This window comes from Crinia signifera, chromosome 9 (genome assembly GCF_055691185.1).
Source record: "Crinia signifera chromosome 9, ASM5569118v1, whole genome shotgun sequence".
Lineage (NCBI taxonomy): Eukaryota > Metazoa > Chordata > Amphibia > Anura > Myobatrachidae > Crinia > Crinia signifera.
In genome coordinates, this window is record NC_139225.1 from 89631212 (window position 1) to 89649230 (window position 18019).

At 43.3% G+C, this 18019-nt stretch overlaps 2 protein-coding genes across 2 annotated transcripts in view; one reads left to right on the forward strand and one right to left on the reverse strand.

Annotated features, from left to right (window-relative positions):
* The window catches only part of LOC146036650 (uncharacterized), a 66350-nt gene extending 53564 nt beyond the window's left edge, over positions 1-12786 (forward strand). Inside the window, exons 2-3 of the mRNA XM_083160581.1 lie at positions 11024-11293; positions 12364-12786. Coding sequence (XP_083016707.1) covers positions 11095-11293; positions 12364-12473 — 309 coding nt within the window. The 5' untranslated portion in view covers positions 11024-11094 and the 3' untranslated portion in view covers positions 12474-12786. The remainder of the gene's footprint in view (positions 1-11023; positions 11294-12363) is intronic.
* Positions 12787-13639: 853 nt separating this feature from the next.
* Positions 13640-18019, reverse strand: part of LOC146035739 (synaptotagmin-like protein 2) — a 125101-nt gene continuing 120721 nt past the window's right edge. Inside the window, exons 16-17 of the mRNA XM_083159352.1 lie at positions 17623-17828; positions 13640-14531 (exon numbers count right to left, since the gene is read on the reverse strand). Of these exons, the coding sequence (XP_083015478.1) occupies positions 14386-14531; positions 17623-17828 (352 nt within the window). The 3' untranslated portion in view covers positions 13640-14385. The remainder of the gene's footprint in view (positions 14532-17622; positions 17829-18019) is intronic.

Here is an 18019-nt window from a genome sequence, read left to right on the forward strand (position 1 = left end):
CTGTACAGTGCACTCTCCTCTTCATGGTTTATGTAGTACAGTATATCCTTATTATGCTGCCTTCCTAGAAGCACGCATCTGCTGTACAGTGCACTCTACTCTTCATGCTTTTATGTTGTACAGTATATCCTTATTATGCTGCCTTCCTAGAAGCACGCATCTGCTGTACAGTGCACTCTCCTCTTCATGCTTTTATGTTGTACAGTATATCCTTATTATACTGCCTTCCTAGAAGCACGCATCTGCTGTACAGTGCACTCTACTCTTCATGCTTTTATGTTGTACAGTATATCCTTATTATGCTGCCTTCCTAGAAGCACGCATCTGCTGTACAGTGCACTCTCCTCTTCATGCTTTTATGTTGTACAGTATATCCTTATTATGCTGCCTTCCTAGAAGCATGCATCTGCAGTACAGTGCACTCTCCTCTTCATGCTTTTATGTAGTACAGTATATCCTTATTATGCTGCCTTCCTAGAAGCACGCATCGGCTGTTCAGTGCACTCTCCTCTTCATGGTTTATGTAGTACAGTATATCCTTATTATGCTGCCTTCCTAGAAGCACGCATCTGCTGTACAGTGCACTCTACTCTTCATGCTTTTATGTTGTACAGTATATCCTTATTATGCTGCCTTCCTAGAAACACGCATCTGCTGTACAGTGCACTCTCCTCTTCATGCTTTTATGTTGTACAGCAGTGGTTCCCAAACTGTGTGCCGTGGCTCCCTGGGGTGCCTCGGGACAGATGCAGGGGTGCCCTGGGTTGGTGGTCCAGGACCAATTCAAATTATTTATGAGTAAAACCGGTGCTGGTGGCTGTCAATCATAAAATGTGTATAAACAGAAGCAAATCCTGCCCTTTACCACATAACTGACCCTAAGAATCACATATTAACTCAATCTAATTATTTATTTGGGGGCCTAGGGGTGCCGTGAAAAAAATTCTGATACTCTAGGGTGCCGTGAACCAAAAAAGATTGGGAACCTCTGTTGTACAGCATATCCTTATTATGCTGCCTTCCTAGAAGCACGCATCTGCTGTACAGTGCACTCTACTCTTCATGCTTTTATGTTGTACAGTATATCCTTATTATGCTGCCTTCCTAGAAGCATGCATCTGCTGTACAGTGCACTCTCCTCTTCATGCTTTTATGTTGTACAGTATATCCTTATTATGCTGCCTTCCTAGAAGCATGCATCTGCTGTACAGTGCACTCTCCTCTTCATGCTTTTATGTTGTACAGTATATCCTTATTATGCTGCCTTCCTAGAAGCATGCATCTGCTGTACAGTGCACTCTCCTCTTCATGCTTTTATGTAGTACAGTATATCCTTATTATGCTGCCTTCCTAGAAACACACATCTGCTGTAGAGTGCACTCTACTTTTTTTTAACTGACTATTTTTATTGAGGAGGTTTTTCATTACAAGATATGCAGAGTGGAATTAGCACAGGGACAATGTTGCATATTCATTGTCTCTGCATTCAATATAAAACATATAACATTAATAAGCTTGCAACCACGTTAAAAGAGAATATACAATAAAAAGAAAGAAGGGAGAGCCAGAGTGGAAAAAAGAGGAAAATTAAAAGGGAGGTAGGGTGGGGTGATGCCATAGATCTGGGTACAGAAAAAAAATGATATATAGTAAAAGGGGATGGAGTTACCAATAATATCCCCAGTGAATTATAATTATGAGGAGGGTGGCAAGGTCTCATAGTAGTCAGACCAGGGAAACCATTTAGTCAAGGGGGAGTTTGGCACCATGGAATATTTAAATACAATAGTTTCCATTTCGTAGCTGCATTGCACGGCTGCTATAACCTTGGGAAGGCGGGGTGTGGTCTCTTCCAGTATTGAGCAATAGCTGCCTGAGTTGCTATGAGGATATGCCTTATAATGTAGATATAGTGCCCGGAACCTCTAGGGGAAATCAATGTAGGAATATGATTTCAGGCAGTAATGGGATAGAGACCTTCAAAATATGTTTAATCAAGTCAAATACCTCTGTCCATAGTTGCTGGATGACAGGGCAGGACCAAAAAGTATGTATTAGCGTTCCTACATGTCCACATTGTCTCCAGCAATATTTGGAAGATTCAGGCCAGATTTTGTGAAGCCGTTCTGGGGTATGAAAAGTCCATGGATTAATTTAAACATCAATTCAGAGTGATTTATACATCTTGACATTTTGAATACATTAAGGAAGACATTCCATTCAGCATTGGCCAAGGTGATACCCACATCTGACTCCCATCTAGTTTTAATTTGAAGTTTTGTCTCATCCTGAGGGGACAACAAAGTAGAGTACCATTGAAATATACCATTCTTTTATTCCTGAGTGCAAAATTTAGAAAATACATATGGGGGGGCATAGGTGAGAGGTATAAGCCTGCGCCATGGACCAATGCCTAAAGTGTAAATATTTATAGAAATCCCTCATCGGGATAATATATTTTGATTGGAGTTGTTGGAAAGAAAGGAGACCTGAATTGTCAAAAAGGTCACCAATAGTTATGATTCCAGCCTCTATCCAGTTATGTATGGGTAGGTCAGGTAATAATTTTGAAACCGCCAGAAGCAAATAATCTAGAGGAGTTGAGGGAGAATTCTCCTAATATAGCTAAAGGTTTGCCCCATCCACGCATGGTATGGGAAATGGGTCATGCAGATATGGCGGAGGGTGGTCTATCAGCGGGATTAAGTCTAATGAGGTCTGGGAGAGGGAAGTCTTTACATAAATAGGTAAAATCCTCTATCTATTCCGAGCCATTCCCTACCTTGTTCCCCTTAATGTACTCAATAAGTTCTATTCTGTTATATCCACCTTCATCTGGAAAAATAAAAGACCACGGATGGCCAGAGCCCGACTACACCCGTCCAAAAGCAATGGTGGCCTTCCTTTTCCAAACTTGGAATTGTATCAATCTGCTTCTCTATTAGACCAATTAAAAGACTGGTTATCATTAGATCCTGTGAAACTGTGGGTCTCGGCCGTGGGAGAAGCATCATTTTAATAGAGACAAAGCGGCCCATCCAAGTGTTGTTATAGTTCATCTCGTAAGGGACGAGAATTGGGCCAGAAGGGGGAGACAATTAAATGTGATTGCGTCTGGGAGCTTCAAGGGGATTTTTACACATAAATACGGAAGAAAAGATGTTTACCAGGCATAATTATATTGTGATTGTAGAGACTGAAGTGGGCCATCTATACCATAGGCAAGTGCCTCTGTTTTGGTAGTATTTAGTTTATTCTCCAAGAGTATTCTAATGTTTCTTTTTATAGAGTGAATGGTGATAAGGGAGAGTTCAGGATTAGCTACAAATAGAACAACATCATCCGCAAAAAGGCAGATTTTGTGCTGTAGAGTACCGATATATATTCCTTCCACAGAAGGGGACCGTCTAATTTTTTTGTGCTAATGGTTCTATCATTAAAGCAAATTTAAGGGGGGACAGGGGACAGCCTTGGCGGGTGCCATTAGTGATAGGGAAAGGGTTTGACAAAAACCCATTACTGAAAACACGAGCAGCAGGATTAGCATACAAGCAAAGAATATTTTGAAGAAAGTTGCCAGAAAAAAACAAATCTAATTAGGACTTCATTCATACAGTATATTGTCAATGAATCCTGTCAAAGGCTTTTTCTGCATCCAATGACAGAAGTAGCAATGGTTTTCGAATTACAGAACGTGCTTCTAACAGGGAGAATACCCTCCTGGTGTTATCGGGGTCTTGTTGTCCCATAGTAAAGCCGACTTGATCTTGGTTAACTAAGGTGGGTATTAAAGGGTTCATCCTATTTGCTAATAATTTAGCATATAGCTTTAGATCAGTGTTCAAAAGTGCTATGGGTCTATAGTTTTGGGGTAAGGATGGGTCCTTGCCAGGTTTATGAATTGTTACTATTCGTGCTTCCAGCATTTCAGCAGGGAATGGGTTGGCCGTTATATCGTTATAGAGATTGAGGAGGACAGGGGAGAGTGAGTCTCGAAGCACTACATAAAAGTTATTAATAAACCCGTCCGGTCCAGGGGCTTTATCGTTAAGAGACTTCAACACACCCTGCAATTCCTCAGTAGGTAATTGGTTTGCAATGTCCTTTGGATTAGTTGTTATAGATCCGTCTGGTTTGGATAGTTTTTTAATCCTATTAATTGCATTTTTGCTTCTTAGTTTCCTCGCTAGCAATTTATTAGCTCTGTTACCTAGAGTATAAAATATTTGATTTAATGCCAAAATTGCCCTCTGAACCTGGGCAAGGGACAGGCTGTTAAGTTTCCGCTTGGCCTCAGTGAGGGCAGCTGAGACAGTGGGGTCTTTGCTGGGATTCTAGTTTCGTGAGCTGTAATTCATAAGCTAGTTTAAGTTCCTGAATTCAACTGTAGATACTAGCTGCTGCGTCAATCTCAGCACCTCTCATAACGGCTTTAAGGGCACGCCAATGATTGGTGGTGGAGGTGTCAAGTGGGTCATTAAGTTCTAGGTAAGAAGACAAGGCGTCTCGTAGGATAGAAAGTCTATCTTCATCTTTTAAGATATATTCTTGCAACCTCCAAGGTCTAGGAGGTTGTGTGAGACCAAGACCACACTAGGGGGGCATGATCTGACCAGGTTATTGGTAGTATTTGAAATTTAGGGATTGATTGTAAAGACCATTTATCAGTAAGCAAGAGATCTATTCTCGAATAGGATTTATGTACTGCCGAGAAGTAAGTTTAGTCTTTGGAACCAGGATTTCTAATTCTCCAGGCATCATAGAGGTCAAACTAATAATTTGGAGAAGGAAGCAGCCAAAGAACGAGTAGTATAGTTAATAGATTTATCCGGGATACAGATTTATCTAAAAGGGGATCAGGGGCTAGACTAAAATCTCCCATAATGAAAACCGCATCCTTCTTGATCTCATGTAAGTTTTGAAGAAAGGTTTTCAGAAAGCGGGGGTTGTCTAGAGTTGGGAGCATATAGGGACACTAAGGTGACCAGGCGTGAGCCCATCTTGCCCACTAAAATTAGGTATCTCCCATTTTTGTCCAGCCATTTATCTTCGAGTTTAAGTGGGCAGGATTTATGGAATAAAATGGCAACTCTGTTTTTTTTAAAGGGCCCAGAAGAGGCATAGGACACAGGGTAATTGTGATTGGAGAACTGTGGAGGAGAATGTAAGGGGAAATGCATTTCCTGAATTGCTACGATTTCTGCTTAATTATCCGCAAAGTACTTTAAAGCTAAACGCCTCTTACGAGGTGAGTTAAGTCCTTTCACATTGAGACTTAGAAACTTAACCATAGAAATTAAGTGTACCTTGTTCATAATACTGCATCAATATCAAACAATAAGGAGAGTAAAAAATCTAGACCAAACTCTACATATGGCATCTTAAAAGGGCGAGAGAAGGAAAAAAAAACAGAAAGGGAAATAACTAACATAAAGAACCAAATAGCATAGATATAATGGAGGAGCTAGAGGTGCCATCACTTGAGAACATGTGACGGAAATTACTTATAGTTGGAGGGCAGGCCAGAGCAGGAACCTGCCGCCCCTTCCAGTCCAGGAATAACTCTGACGAAGAGGTAATGGTATAGATATATCAAATTTTATAAACAGTAAATGCAATGGTGTCAATAAACATAACCTTATTAAGAAGTTTTGTGTGCAGGCATTATTAAAGACCAATAATAAGGGTGATGCCCTAAGGCATGTAGCAAGTGGCAATGTAGATACTCATCAATCTTTAAGTCATAAATAGTGACCACTCCTGACGAATCCATTTGGGAGGGGCTACCGTAGCTGAAGAGATATTAGTAAATGTGACAGACCAATTTTCCAGGATCGCCGGGCCCTCCTCTGGGGTATTAATAATCATGGTGGCGCCATTCCGGAATACAATCAGCTTGGTTGGGAAACCCCATTTATATTGGACATCAGCTTTCTGCAAGGCTGAGGTGATGGCATGAAAAGATCGTCTTTTAGCCAGTGTCGTAGGAGATATATCCGCAAAGAGCTGTAAAGTATTGAAGGAGTCTGCGGTGGAGAAGTTTGTCTTTGATATGGATATAATGTACTCTGAGGAGTGTGTCCCCAGGAACGTAAGTAGGAGCTTGTCTTGGCCGTGGGAGTCTATGGATTCGGTCTATCAGTAGGTCTGCCAAGGTGGCATCTGGTAGCAGTTTTTTTAAGAGATCCATGGCAAATTGGTAGAGTTCAGCATTTGTAACATAATCAGGGATGCCTCTAATCTTTATGTTGTTTCTCCTGGAGCGGTTCTCCAGATCCGTGAGCTTGTCTCGGATGGGAGTCATGAGCAGATATAAGATCATTATGGGAAGTGACAAGTTCCTCCATTTTGTGTTTGAGGTGATCCGTTCTGTCACCGATCTCTGAGATATCTACACGAAGTGCTTGAATACTGGATTTAAGTTTGGCTGATATATCTGTTTTAAAGGCTGTCAACATGGAGTGGATAGACCGAAGTGTGACTGGGCCATCTAGTGAGTCGATTGGGGCTTGCACGTTCTGGCTAGGAGGAGGGGAGGTCGAAATGGCTGGTGGAGATATTGGAGTTGGGTCAGGCGTAGAAAGAGATGGGCGGAGCTTTTTTCCAGCGGAAGAGGCCCCAAAGAAATGTACTTGTGGGGCAGACTTAGGCTCTTTGTTTTTTTTTCCCTGGCGCCATGATATCGTAGGTAGAAGTACCAGTGTGGATTGAGTGAGGTATGGCAAGGTGGTCAAGGTGTCTTGGAAGTGGCGGCATAGAGGACCTAAACATAAAAGTCATGACGGAAGTTCTATTTGACATAAACATGTAGTCGTCCACACAGGGCATTGAGGAATTGCAGAACAGCCTAAGTAGTATGTCCCCGGACCAGCCGACAGGACATAAGGAGGCAGATATGCTGCGATCCGACTTGTAGGTAGATGAAAGGTGTTGTAGGGTGCACATATCCAGGTGATCCAATGATGTATAATATATAGCAATCCTATCCACTCCACATAATTTGGGGCATTATTCTGATCGGTGCGTACTTTTCCGAATTCTTTCGGATGGCGTTTTTTAGCCGTCTGCGCATGCGTGGAGAACGCTACGCGCATGTGCCACGCATGGTCTCCGTACTTGTTCTCACTAATACCGTACAGAAATGTGCACCGCAATCACTCGGCCAATATGGGTGTGTTATGGGCGTCATGCGGAATGACACAGGGGCGTAGTTTCAAAGTGGGCTAAACTGGGCGGAAACATGGGTGGACACGGGGGAGTACACATATTTTGGTAGGCGTGCATTCGGACAGCACGCCGAATGCACGCGAACAAAAAGGGTAGAAATGTGCGGTGTCCAAAAGGCTACTATTGCTTTGCGGACACCACTCGGTCATGCGCTAGGCAATCGGAACGCCTAATCAGGAGGGACGCACCTCAACCAATGTCAGCTGAACACAATACAATCACCTAATTTACTCATTACTTGTTAATGACACGCTTCTCACTGCTACAATTGGAAGCATTGCAGCTTAAAGGGAACATTACATGCTGCACTTGTCACACACTTTTACACTGCAAATAATGAACACAACTTAATATTAATAATACTAATACACATGTCACTTCTGCATCTATCAATTAATACAGACATTTGTGGGGCCAAAATAACATTTATTAAAGAAACTTTGCCAAAAATTTCAAAAACATCACAAAACAAATGGTACCATAACAGGACTAAAAGTAAATAATATAGAATAAATAGCCACAGCAGAATCATTAGGAACACATCAGGTGGCTTTACAACAAAAGTACAGCACCAACACTTCAAGTACAGCACACAGTAATGCTAGCCGAAACAGGGCAACAGGGGAACCAAACATGACATTTAAACCGCGGGCAAATGTGGTGACCCTCGGCACGGATTTTGACACAGGATGCTGACACACACAGCTCAATGGAAGATTTGGGAAGACATAACGGTGGAGATTAATGGGGACACAAGTTCATTTGCGGGCACGTTTGCCCCTGGCAGGCTCCTTGCCACATGCAGCAGCTCTTCGGACTCGCCCACGGCCAGAGTCAGATGGTGGGTCACGTGGAGCACATGCTGGGGAGGGGGTGGATCTTCTTCCCCCTCTGGCAGCAGGGAGTGATGAAGTTGGTAAAGCACCAGAAGCGGGTGACATTAGGACCCTATTGGTGGTAACTAGCTCCACCATAAGTTCATTATGGCGGAGGAGGAGGTCATTTTGCCGCAGGGCTTGATCAGCCAGCACCTGCAGGCTAGCAGCAATAGCTTGCTGGCTGGCACTCATAGCCTGCAGGCTCGCAGCAATACTCTGCTGGCTGGTGGTCAAACCCTGCAGCACCTCTTCGGCCCTACGCACCCGCTCAAATGCCGAGTCTCCCTGCTGCACAATACTGTCTAGCACACGGCCCCACGTGGACAATTCAGCCGCGGACATTTCCGGCTGCTGCTGCACGGGCCTGCTACTGGGGCCAGGTGGCACAGACTCCACAACCTCCTCAAGAGAATCTTGACCAAGCGGTGGGGATGCTGTTGAACGAGAAATTACCAATTACCACACATTCCATGCCAAATTTAAAACATCTACTTATGGGCTGGCAAATAATTACCTTCAAGCGTAGAAGCCATCACTTCCGCTGGGGACTCGCTGTCTATGGTGCTCACCCCCCGGACCTCCTCCACTGCAATGCAGCACTGGGCCATCTCTTCCAGGGGGGTGAGCTGCAGCTTTGATGGCATGGGGCCAGCCCCAGAGGTGTGGCTGTGTTCCCACCGCTGGGTCAATTTCTTCTTGAGGTTGCCTTTGAAGTCGTGCCACCTGCAATCAAAGTGTACATATTAATACATGTAACTCCTCATGTTTGCTGTAGCACCCATTGCAATCTGAAACATAATACAACATGTGCCTACTGACACCAAACTTACATTATATTCATTTTTCAAACCAACCCTTAGAAGATACAACAACAGTCACCCTCCAATAACTATCAATTCAATGTCATGGCCAACATGTCTGTGCCTCGAAGCAACGTGAACACCCATTGACCAACTCCATCTAATCTTGAATGTAAACATTACTGGACTTGTACTGCTCAAATGTAACACACATGTACTTGCCTCTTCTTAACGTGCTCCGCCTCACGAACTTGTGGAGCCACTGCATTAATCTCCGCCGTTATCTCCTCCCAGATCTTCCATCTCCTTGTGTGTGTCAACTTTACCGCTGGGCACTCTATTAAATCACGTGCCCGGGTCACCAGGATGTCAAGCTCCTGCGGTTCATATGCCATGTTTCTTGTGGTTGGTTCCTCTGTTGCCCGACTGCGGCCACGGGCACGGCCACTGCCACGGCCACCGGTTGCTGTACTTGAAGTGCTGGCCTGGCTACTCTGTTGGGAAGCCACCTGCTGTGTTCCCAATGATTCTGCTGATGCTGAGGATGGGCCAGCTGCTGATTGGCCTGATGTTGATGGCCCATCTGGCTGCTCTGGGTTGAGTGGGACATAGGTGGTGTTGGCTTCCATGCGGGCCAAGAGGTTCTGCACCACCTGTTCTTCCTCTGACTCTGAGGCAGCCATGTTTGCAACAACTGTTTGCCTTTCTAGGACAACTTTAAATACTATTTCTGTAATTGGCGTTACAACCTGCGTTCCGTACGGCCGCGTTCCGTACGCCAGCGTCAACCGTGCGGCGCATACGGGACGCCCCTTGGTGTGGAAAAATATTTCTCAAAAACCTGGCAAACTGAGTAAGTCTGATTTAGTAGCTAAATGCAGATTCCAACACCAATGACAAAATAAAACTGAGGTCAGACATGAAATGTATATTTGAATGTACTTCTGTACTGTGCACTTGTTTGCTATGTAGTACAACTGACACTACCCATTCCATATGTCAATCCAGTCCACCACTTAGCCACAAGTAATCAGTGCTTGCATCCAAATCACATGTGAAAGCACTCCAAATTCAGGTTGGATGCTAGCTACTTTTCATTCCACCTCTGTAGTAGGGGCCAGTAGAAGGTAAGTGTACACATGGCAGCATGGGCTAATTTTTGTAACAGGTCTGCCACTATTTCCTGTTTCTGCTGCATAGCTTTCATTATAAAATAGCTGTTTAGAACCTTGTAGAGTTAGGTGTAAGTGTCTACTGATGCAGACTATTTCACCTGGTGCTTCTACCCATGTTTGGTGGATGGTATAGATTATATATAATGTGTTTCCATCTTATTTTACACTGTCTGTTTAGGATGGGTGTGCGATGCAATGGGTTAGCCGTCTGTTCTGGCGCATACACGCTGTTAGTGTAAAAATGAACAATAAAGTTAATACCAAATATCACTCTGATCAACCAATGACAGCACATGATTGTTTGATTTGTGCCATTGCTAAGATGGCGGCCTATGGGAGAGCAGCCCCATTCTCTTCCGCGGAGCTGCGAACTCTGGTTACCGTTATGGAGACCAGGCTGGGGCATGCCGGCCCTTTTATTACAAACCGGCAGAAGCGCCAAGCATATGCAGGGGCCCGCAGGCGCATATTCGCGCGCACCCAGGTGCGCAGGACCATCGCACAGCTGGAGCGGCGATGGTCTGATCTCAGGCGGCGCCAGCCTGATAAGCTCCAGCAAATACGGGCCAGCATTGCTCGATGTAAGTGTTTACCCATTAAATGCCCAATTGTACAATATTGCTGACATGACCATTTTTAAACCAATAAGGTAACCTGCCTGATCCATGAGTTAAACATGGCATACAATATGAGTGCTACTTCCTGTTTGACACCCTGTAATGGTCATAAAATATGTTATTGGGGAGGATTAATGCTTGTGATGCTTACAATGGGCCAAATGTCACAGCATACCTGCCATGTTACAGGCTGTGTTTTGTAAAGGCCACTGAGGAGCTGTTTGCCTGTACAATTATCAGTACTTATAACCTTTGCATTTATAGGTTGATAAGGCTTAATACAAATTACCACTAATTGGCACTTTTTTGATTTTTCCCAAACACAGCACGTGATCGAGCAAGACAGGCCCGGGAGGAGGCAGAGGCGTCCCAGGCCCAGGAGGAGGCGGAGCCAGCTATGGGCGAGGAGGGAGAAAGTGAAGAAGGGGTGGCGGAGGAAAGGGATGAAGTGGTGGAGGATGTGTGGGCAGTGGAGGCGGAGGTGGTGGCTTTCGACCACGAGGTGGCAGCCGAGGAGGAGGTCGTGCCAGCCGAGGAGGCCCAGGAAGAGGGGGAGGATGAGGAGGCCTGTGAGGTGGAGCAGGCGGCCGAAAGTGGTATGTATACATAAAGATTCATTATTCCTTTTGTCATCCACTATTTGATATGTAGCACTGTTGATTCAAATGTGTTTGAAAATACTATAAAGGCAAACAACAAATTGGGTAGCAACAGACACACTTTGGGGTTAGATAGGGTGGCCAAACCATCCCTTTCATCCTGGACATATATTAATGACACAGGTTGTGCGGATGGCTTTCAGGTCGATTTTAAGTGCCACTGAACCTGTGTAGTTAATCTGTATCCAGGAAGAAAGTGATGACTTGCTCATGTAAGGGTTACATGTCCCTGCTGGTTGCATACAATCTGTAGCCTCATATAGGTGAGTAGAGTTTACTGGTGATTGATCTTTGTAAACTAGATTCAGTATGGCATAAATGGAGTATGGACAGGCGTGGCTTAGACTGGAGTAACAAGTGGTCAGTGCCCCTGGGCCCTCCTCTAGCTAACCACCACCTGCGGTCTGCATGTATGTTTTGCACCATAATTGTGTGTGGATTTGGTCTTAGTAATGCTTTTGAGCATGGGAGTGGGTTAGTGCTGCAGTCTCCCCTAACTGGCATTCTGACAATGATTTCTGGAGCAGACCATCAGCAGCCAAGCCATGCTTGATTGCACAAATGTACTGAGCATTCCTGAGAGTTGTGTAACTCCCCTGCCAGGCTTCATCATATAACAGACAATGAACTTTGTTTACCGAATTGTGATTGGTGCAGCGCGTGACATGCTTCTCACAGCTTTGTCATGGGTGGGTTTGGATTGAGAAGTAGCAGTATGACTGTGAGGTGTTTGACAGAGTAAAGGGTAGAGGGCCAAAATCAGGCTTTCCATGTAGTATGTATAGGTGTATGTCTCATATATATATAGTTATATATGTGTGTATATATATATATATATATATATATATATATATATATATATATATATAGAGATATATATATATATAAATATATATATATATATACACACACACCTGTCACAATGCATGTTTAAAAAGTAGGTTTGACTATGTTAAATGTATGCATGAATATCATTAGTCATTTTTCAATTTGAATTTCCTCCACAGATGAGCCTGCCCAAGCAGAGGAGGGTCGCCGTGGGGCCCTCCTTCATCTGCGAGGCCTGATGCGCCAAATGTTGGCACTAATGGACAGCATCATTGATGCAGAAAATTAATTATGTGTTTTTGAAACGTGTTTGGGAATAAATCGTTATTTAAAGTTCAAAGTTGTCAGTGTTTTTTTCTAACATGCTAAAGTATATGTGTAACTTGTTTACAATCTTTAAAATAAGCAAAATGTACATAGTGTATATAGATGTATGTTAGGGTCACATGCTGTAAGGGTTAATGTGTGTCATGAATGTAGTAGGAATGTGGGTCAGTATAGATGAGCATTTAATTGATTGAAATTGATAACAATCCCTTTTTCAGGAGGTTGCCTAATTGCCTAAGTGGGTCATGTGATCGCTGTGTGTACTCAGTACAAAAGTGTGGGATTGAGCGTAAATACTCCACATCGGGGCGTACGGACAGCTTCCCGTACGTTCTGACGCGGTAAGACAGTGCTTGTGCGGGAAGACCGTGCAAGAATCTGTACGTTTCCACCGCACACGCACGGTTTGTATGTCGTCCGTACACACGCCCTGTTCTTAAAGAGTGAGTCCGTCCGAATGCGGAGGACACGTGGGCGTTTCTGCGGACGATGCCCGCACGCCGCTGCACAGCGTGGCGTGCGGACCGCACCGTAAGAATTCGGGAATATCTGCACTGATCAGAATAAGGGCCTTGGAGACAATGAGTATATAGTATGATACAAATACAAAGGGGGCTGTGGAAATAATGGGTATCAGGGGCTGTATTCCTGCCTCTGGGGGTATGGTAATGTTAATTGGTGATGCCTGACCCAGCTGACACACAGGGGACCCTAAGGAGGTGTCTCAAGGTAGTGGGGTGCAGCAAACATTCCCCTGGGGCCTGAGGGTCCCAGAGGTAGCCCCTGCTAGCAGGAGAGCCCAGTGCCTACAGAGGGCTGCGTCCCGGCAGCGCACTATCCCGCGATGGAGCTCAGCAGCAGGCGTGGGAGTGCAATTGAGGACCCGGCTTCAGGGTCTGATGGGCCGCAACCTGGAGGGACCTGTGACCAGGACCCCCGGCTCCGCAGCTTGCACCAGTCTGTGGCTCCAAAACAGGTGGGTCAGGATAGGGAGGTATTAGGGTGGCAAGAGTGCAGAAAATGCACTTTAGTAGCAGGAAAGGTAGGAGCTGGGGACATTTTCTGCTTTCCTCCTTCCCAATCAGCCTCTTCATGCTTTTTTAATACAAAACCAAGATGGACATAATGTAAAAAAAAACACAAGTAAAATTTTATTTCATGAACCTATTTCACAATGTTTAGTGCAACACTGAATCACTCTAGAATTAAAGATTACATTTTTCAGAAGTAAAAATATATATATTGTTTGTACTGTATATTGAAACAAGAGAGCATTAAATAAAGTACCATTCTGTATTAATTGTACCCACACCTGTCCCCTTCTCTTCCTGTAAATCAAAGGCAGTGATTGAGAACCACATACATTTTATAACTGTTCTAATAATCATTAAGACTGACAGGCAGGCTGTATACAGTAGGTTTCCTATATTGCTTTACTGGTCTTTATCCACAGAAACCTCTACTAATACAGCATCCTGACTTCATTAAAATAAATGTTAAAAATGTTTTTATTTTTAGGTCCAGACACATTATGTAACAGAATATGACGGCTTGTGCCCTTTTTACTTCTTGAGAATACCAATAAAATAAACATTCTTCTAAATGATTACAGCCATGACAGATTCATGGACATTTTTTGATTTACATTTTAAATAAAGTGCTTTAGCATCAAGTAACAACCTGTGTGCTGGTCTTTATTTAAAATAAGGACCGCTCCACAGAAGACAGACTGTCCCGCAACTGAGAAAAGTAATAGACATGTATCAAGAAAAAATATCCAGTAGGTTTAAAAATAAAACAGTTCCCTTCCCATTGAAAAAAATATACTGTTGTATATTTTAAGATACAGTAATATTGATTTTGGATGAACAAGCTTATTTAAATTTCCTTCTCCCTGCCAAGGATCTTAGAGGAAGTGATCCTTCAATCCATTCATTTGGTGTCATCATCATTTCTTGCCAAAAGGCTACTTCTTCCTGTGTAGAGTCCATCCAATCCACCGCTATCCCGTAACTGTAACCTTCATACGAAAGATAAACAAACACTATTTAAACAACCATATTGTATGAGTGGTATACAGTCATTGGGTCTGCACACAAATGGTCAACATGGTTTAGGTCGACATGCTTAAGGTCGAGAGTGTCTAGGTTGACAGTCAAAAGGTCAAAATGGGTTTTTCACTTTTTTTTTAGCTGACATGTGCCGGCAGGTGGAATTTCATGCCCTACCATCCATTAGGGTGTGGTGGGAGAATAGAATAGTGTGCCAAACGAAGAGAGCCATGGGAACATGTTGGACCAATATGGTGTTTATGACGACCATCTAGACATCTGCCCCCCCCCCCCAAAAAAAAAAACATGTCGACCTAAAGCTCATGTCGACTTTAAGCATGTCAACCTATTTGAGGTGATGACACCAAACCATGTCCACTTTTGATGGGTTGACCCAATGGCCCATACTCTTATGAGTACCATATAGATTTTGATTGAAGTGGAAATACTAATACCCAATGGGGAGTATTCAATGCGTTTCTTCACTATGTGCAGCAAATCCTGTTTAGGATTCGCTGCACTTTCGCAGGGTTCCAGAGGGCTGCAGCATTCGCTGCCAGCCCTCCCTGTCACCCTATTCAACGCCGTAGGGGCTCGCTGCACCTAACGGTGAATTTTAACACCTGCGGCATAGCCAGAGGACGGCGGCAGGCCTGCCCCAGAATTTGTGGGGGAGAAGGAGGGCTCATAGGGACACAGGCAGCAGAAGCTGCTCCCCCCGGAAGAGCTGGCAGGGTACAGGGGTAGGGAGCCGCTTCACGGTGAATCGGGAGCATTGAATACTGGCCAATGTGTGTACTTTTAACAAACTATTATTATCATTTATATGGAACCATAAAGCGCCTAACAATGCAGGAAAAGAAATAGCAGTACAAGGCAATTTAGGACAAGTACATGGTAAATAGATATAGTTGCATATATAGTTGCATCAGGAAAAAAATAGTTGCACATATAGTTGCATCAGGAAACAGGACACTGAAGCAATTATTAGGGTGGTTTTATATATATATATATATATATATATATATATATATATATATATATATATTACTGCGCTACCGCCTATATGGTATGATCTTTTCACGGTAAGCTGTGCTGTCTTCTTAGACCAGTTCCTTTTGGATTGTCCAAAAACAAATCTGTCTGTTCTGCGGATGGCTGCTTATTTCTCCTGTTGAGACGTGTGTTGTGGCGTCTCAGGCGAATTCACTGGGAGAAAGGGGGTGAGAAAATAGCGCTCTATAGTGTAATATTTTTTAAAACCGTATTAGGTTTAAATAATAATGTGCGTACCGTGTGCAAATAAATACTGTGCTCATCAAATCAATTCTTTATCTTTGTGGGTTTTACCAGGATGCTACCCGGATTGTGCAGTTTTCTAAAATCCTCTTGGATGTCTCCCACAGGTTTTTCAAATTCCATGCAAGCAAGGATTCAGGGAACAAGTAGATACGGCAATTTTTCAGGATAACCTCTTTCAACAAACTTACTACTCTCCTGACGAAGTCCAGCCATTTGTTTATGGCATAAGAGACGAAACGCGTTGAGAGCAAACCGTTTCCTACTCCAGCACCAATTTTATTCATGTAAGATATTTTGTTCACTTTCACTTGATGCACTTTAAATAAACTCCTTTTTAATTATAATTGGAGTTTTCTCTCTTTTCCACTGTTGGACATATGGTCCTAAACTTGCATGGAATTTGAAAAACCTGTGGGAGACATCCAAGAGGATTTTAGTAAACTGCACAATCCGGGTAGCATCCTGGTAAAACCCACAAAGATAAAGAATTGATTTGATGAGCACAGTATTTATTTGCACACGGTACGCACATTATTATTTAAACCTAATACGGTTTTAAAACATAGTACACTATAGAGCGCTATTTTCTCACCCCCTTTTTCCCAATATATATATATATATATATATATATATATATATATATATATATATATATATATATATATATATATATATATATATATATATATATATATATATATATATATATAGGAAAAAACGTGGAGAGAGAGGCGCTTCATGGTGCATTAAACGAGTAACAGTTTAATGTAAAAGAGAAATTCTCCAAGGTAAAACAGAGTCCAAGACTCGTACCATAAAACAGAGCACTGTGGACTGGATACCACACGATTTAATATATAAAACCAAAAGCAAACTGCTCACGATCAACCAGGCACGGGTGTCCACAAACGACCTGCAGAAAGCTGCACCGCTGGCTTGCCATACAACGATCAGGGACGTCACGGAACACCGGTGATAGAAGGCAGGAGCAGGATCAGCTGGAAAGGCACGTCGTAGGCCACGCCCTGACGCGTTTCGTCGTAAGACTTCGTCAGAGGGCGTCTGACGAAGTCTTACGACGAAACGCGTCAGGGCGTGGCCTACGACGTGCCTTTCCAGCTGATCCTGCTCCTGCCTTCTATCACCGGTGTTCCGTGACGTCCCTGATCGTTGTATGGCAAGCCAGCGGTGCAGCTTTCTGCAGGTCGTTTGTGGACACCCGTGCCTGGTTGATCGTGAGCAGTTTGCTTTTGGTTTTATATATTAAATCGTGTGGTATCCAGTCCACAGTGCTCTGTTTTATGGTACGAGTCTTGGACTCTGTTTTACCTTGGAGAATTTCTCTTTTACATTAAACTGTTACTCGTTTAATGCACCATGAAGCGCCTCTCTCTCCACGTTTTTTCCTAGATCTACATCCTCTGTGGGTTCCAGAGGCTCCATTATAGAGAGAGTGCGGCATTCCTACCTTGGTCTTTGGTGCTCAGTTCCCTTGAAAAAGGGCCATCTATTCACTGGTGACTTTGGACTATAATATAGTGCATGGTCTTACATCTTTGTTTTCCAATATATATATATATATATATATATATATATATATATATATATATATATATATAAGAATCTAGAGGTAGGTAAGTCCGACCCTGATATTCAGTGTGAGACATCCTGAACGATATGTCTGCAGAGATGATGTAGTGTGCCTTGCTGCAATGACTGTCTTGTTTTTTGATAGCGCAACATCAGGAAATAACCCACCTGTACCAAGGCCAAGTCTAATTCCCCCAAGGAAATGATTGCTGAGTTTTTCATGATCCCAAACTGTTAACTCAACACATGCATCTTTCAGGTCCTCTGTGTGGAAGCCATCATAGACAATGGTGTGATTGAACACTGGGTTTGAATCCTTCTTAATGACACGTGTCTTCTGGTAGCTCTTCTTGCTGGTGTCTGGTAATACATAGCTACAGAGGGGAAGGGATGATTCATATTTTTAAATACTATAGTGGACAAAGGAACTGAAGACCATATAGATGACTCTCTGAATACTCAACATGTATAATGCACAATGGAACATTAAAAAACACATTCCACTTATCACTCATGAGCTGATCCCCACAGCAAGCCGTGCTTTATCATAAACCACGCTGTTATC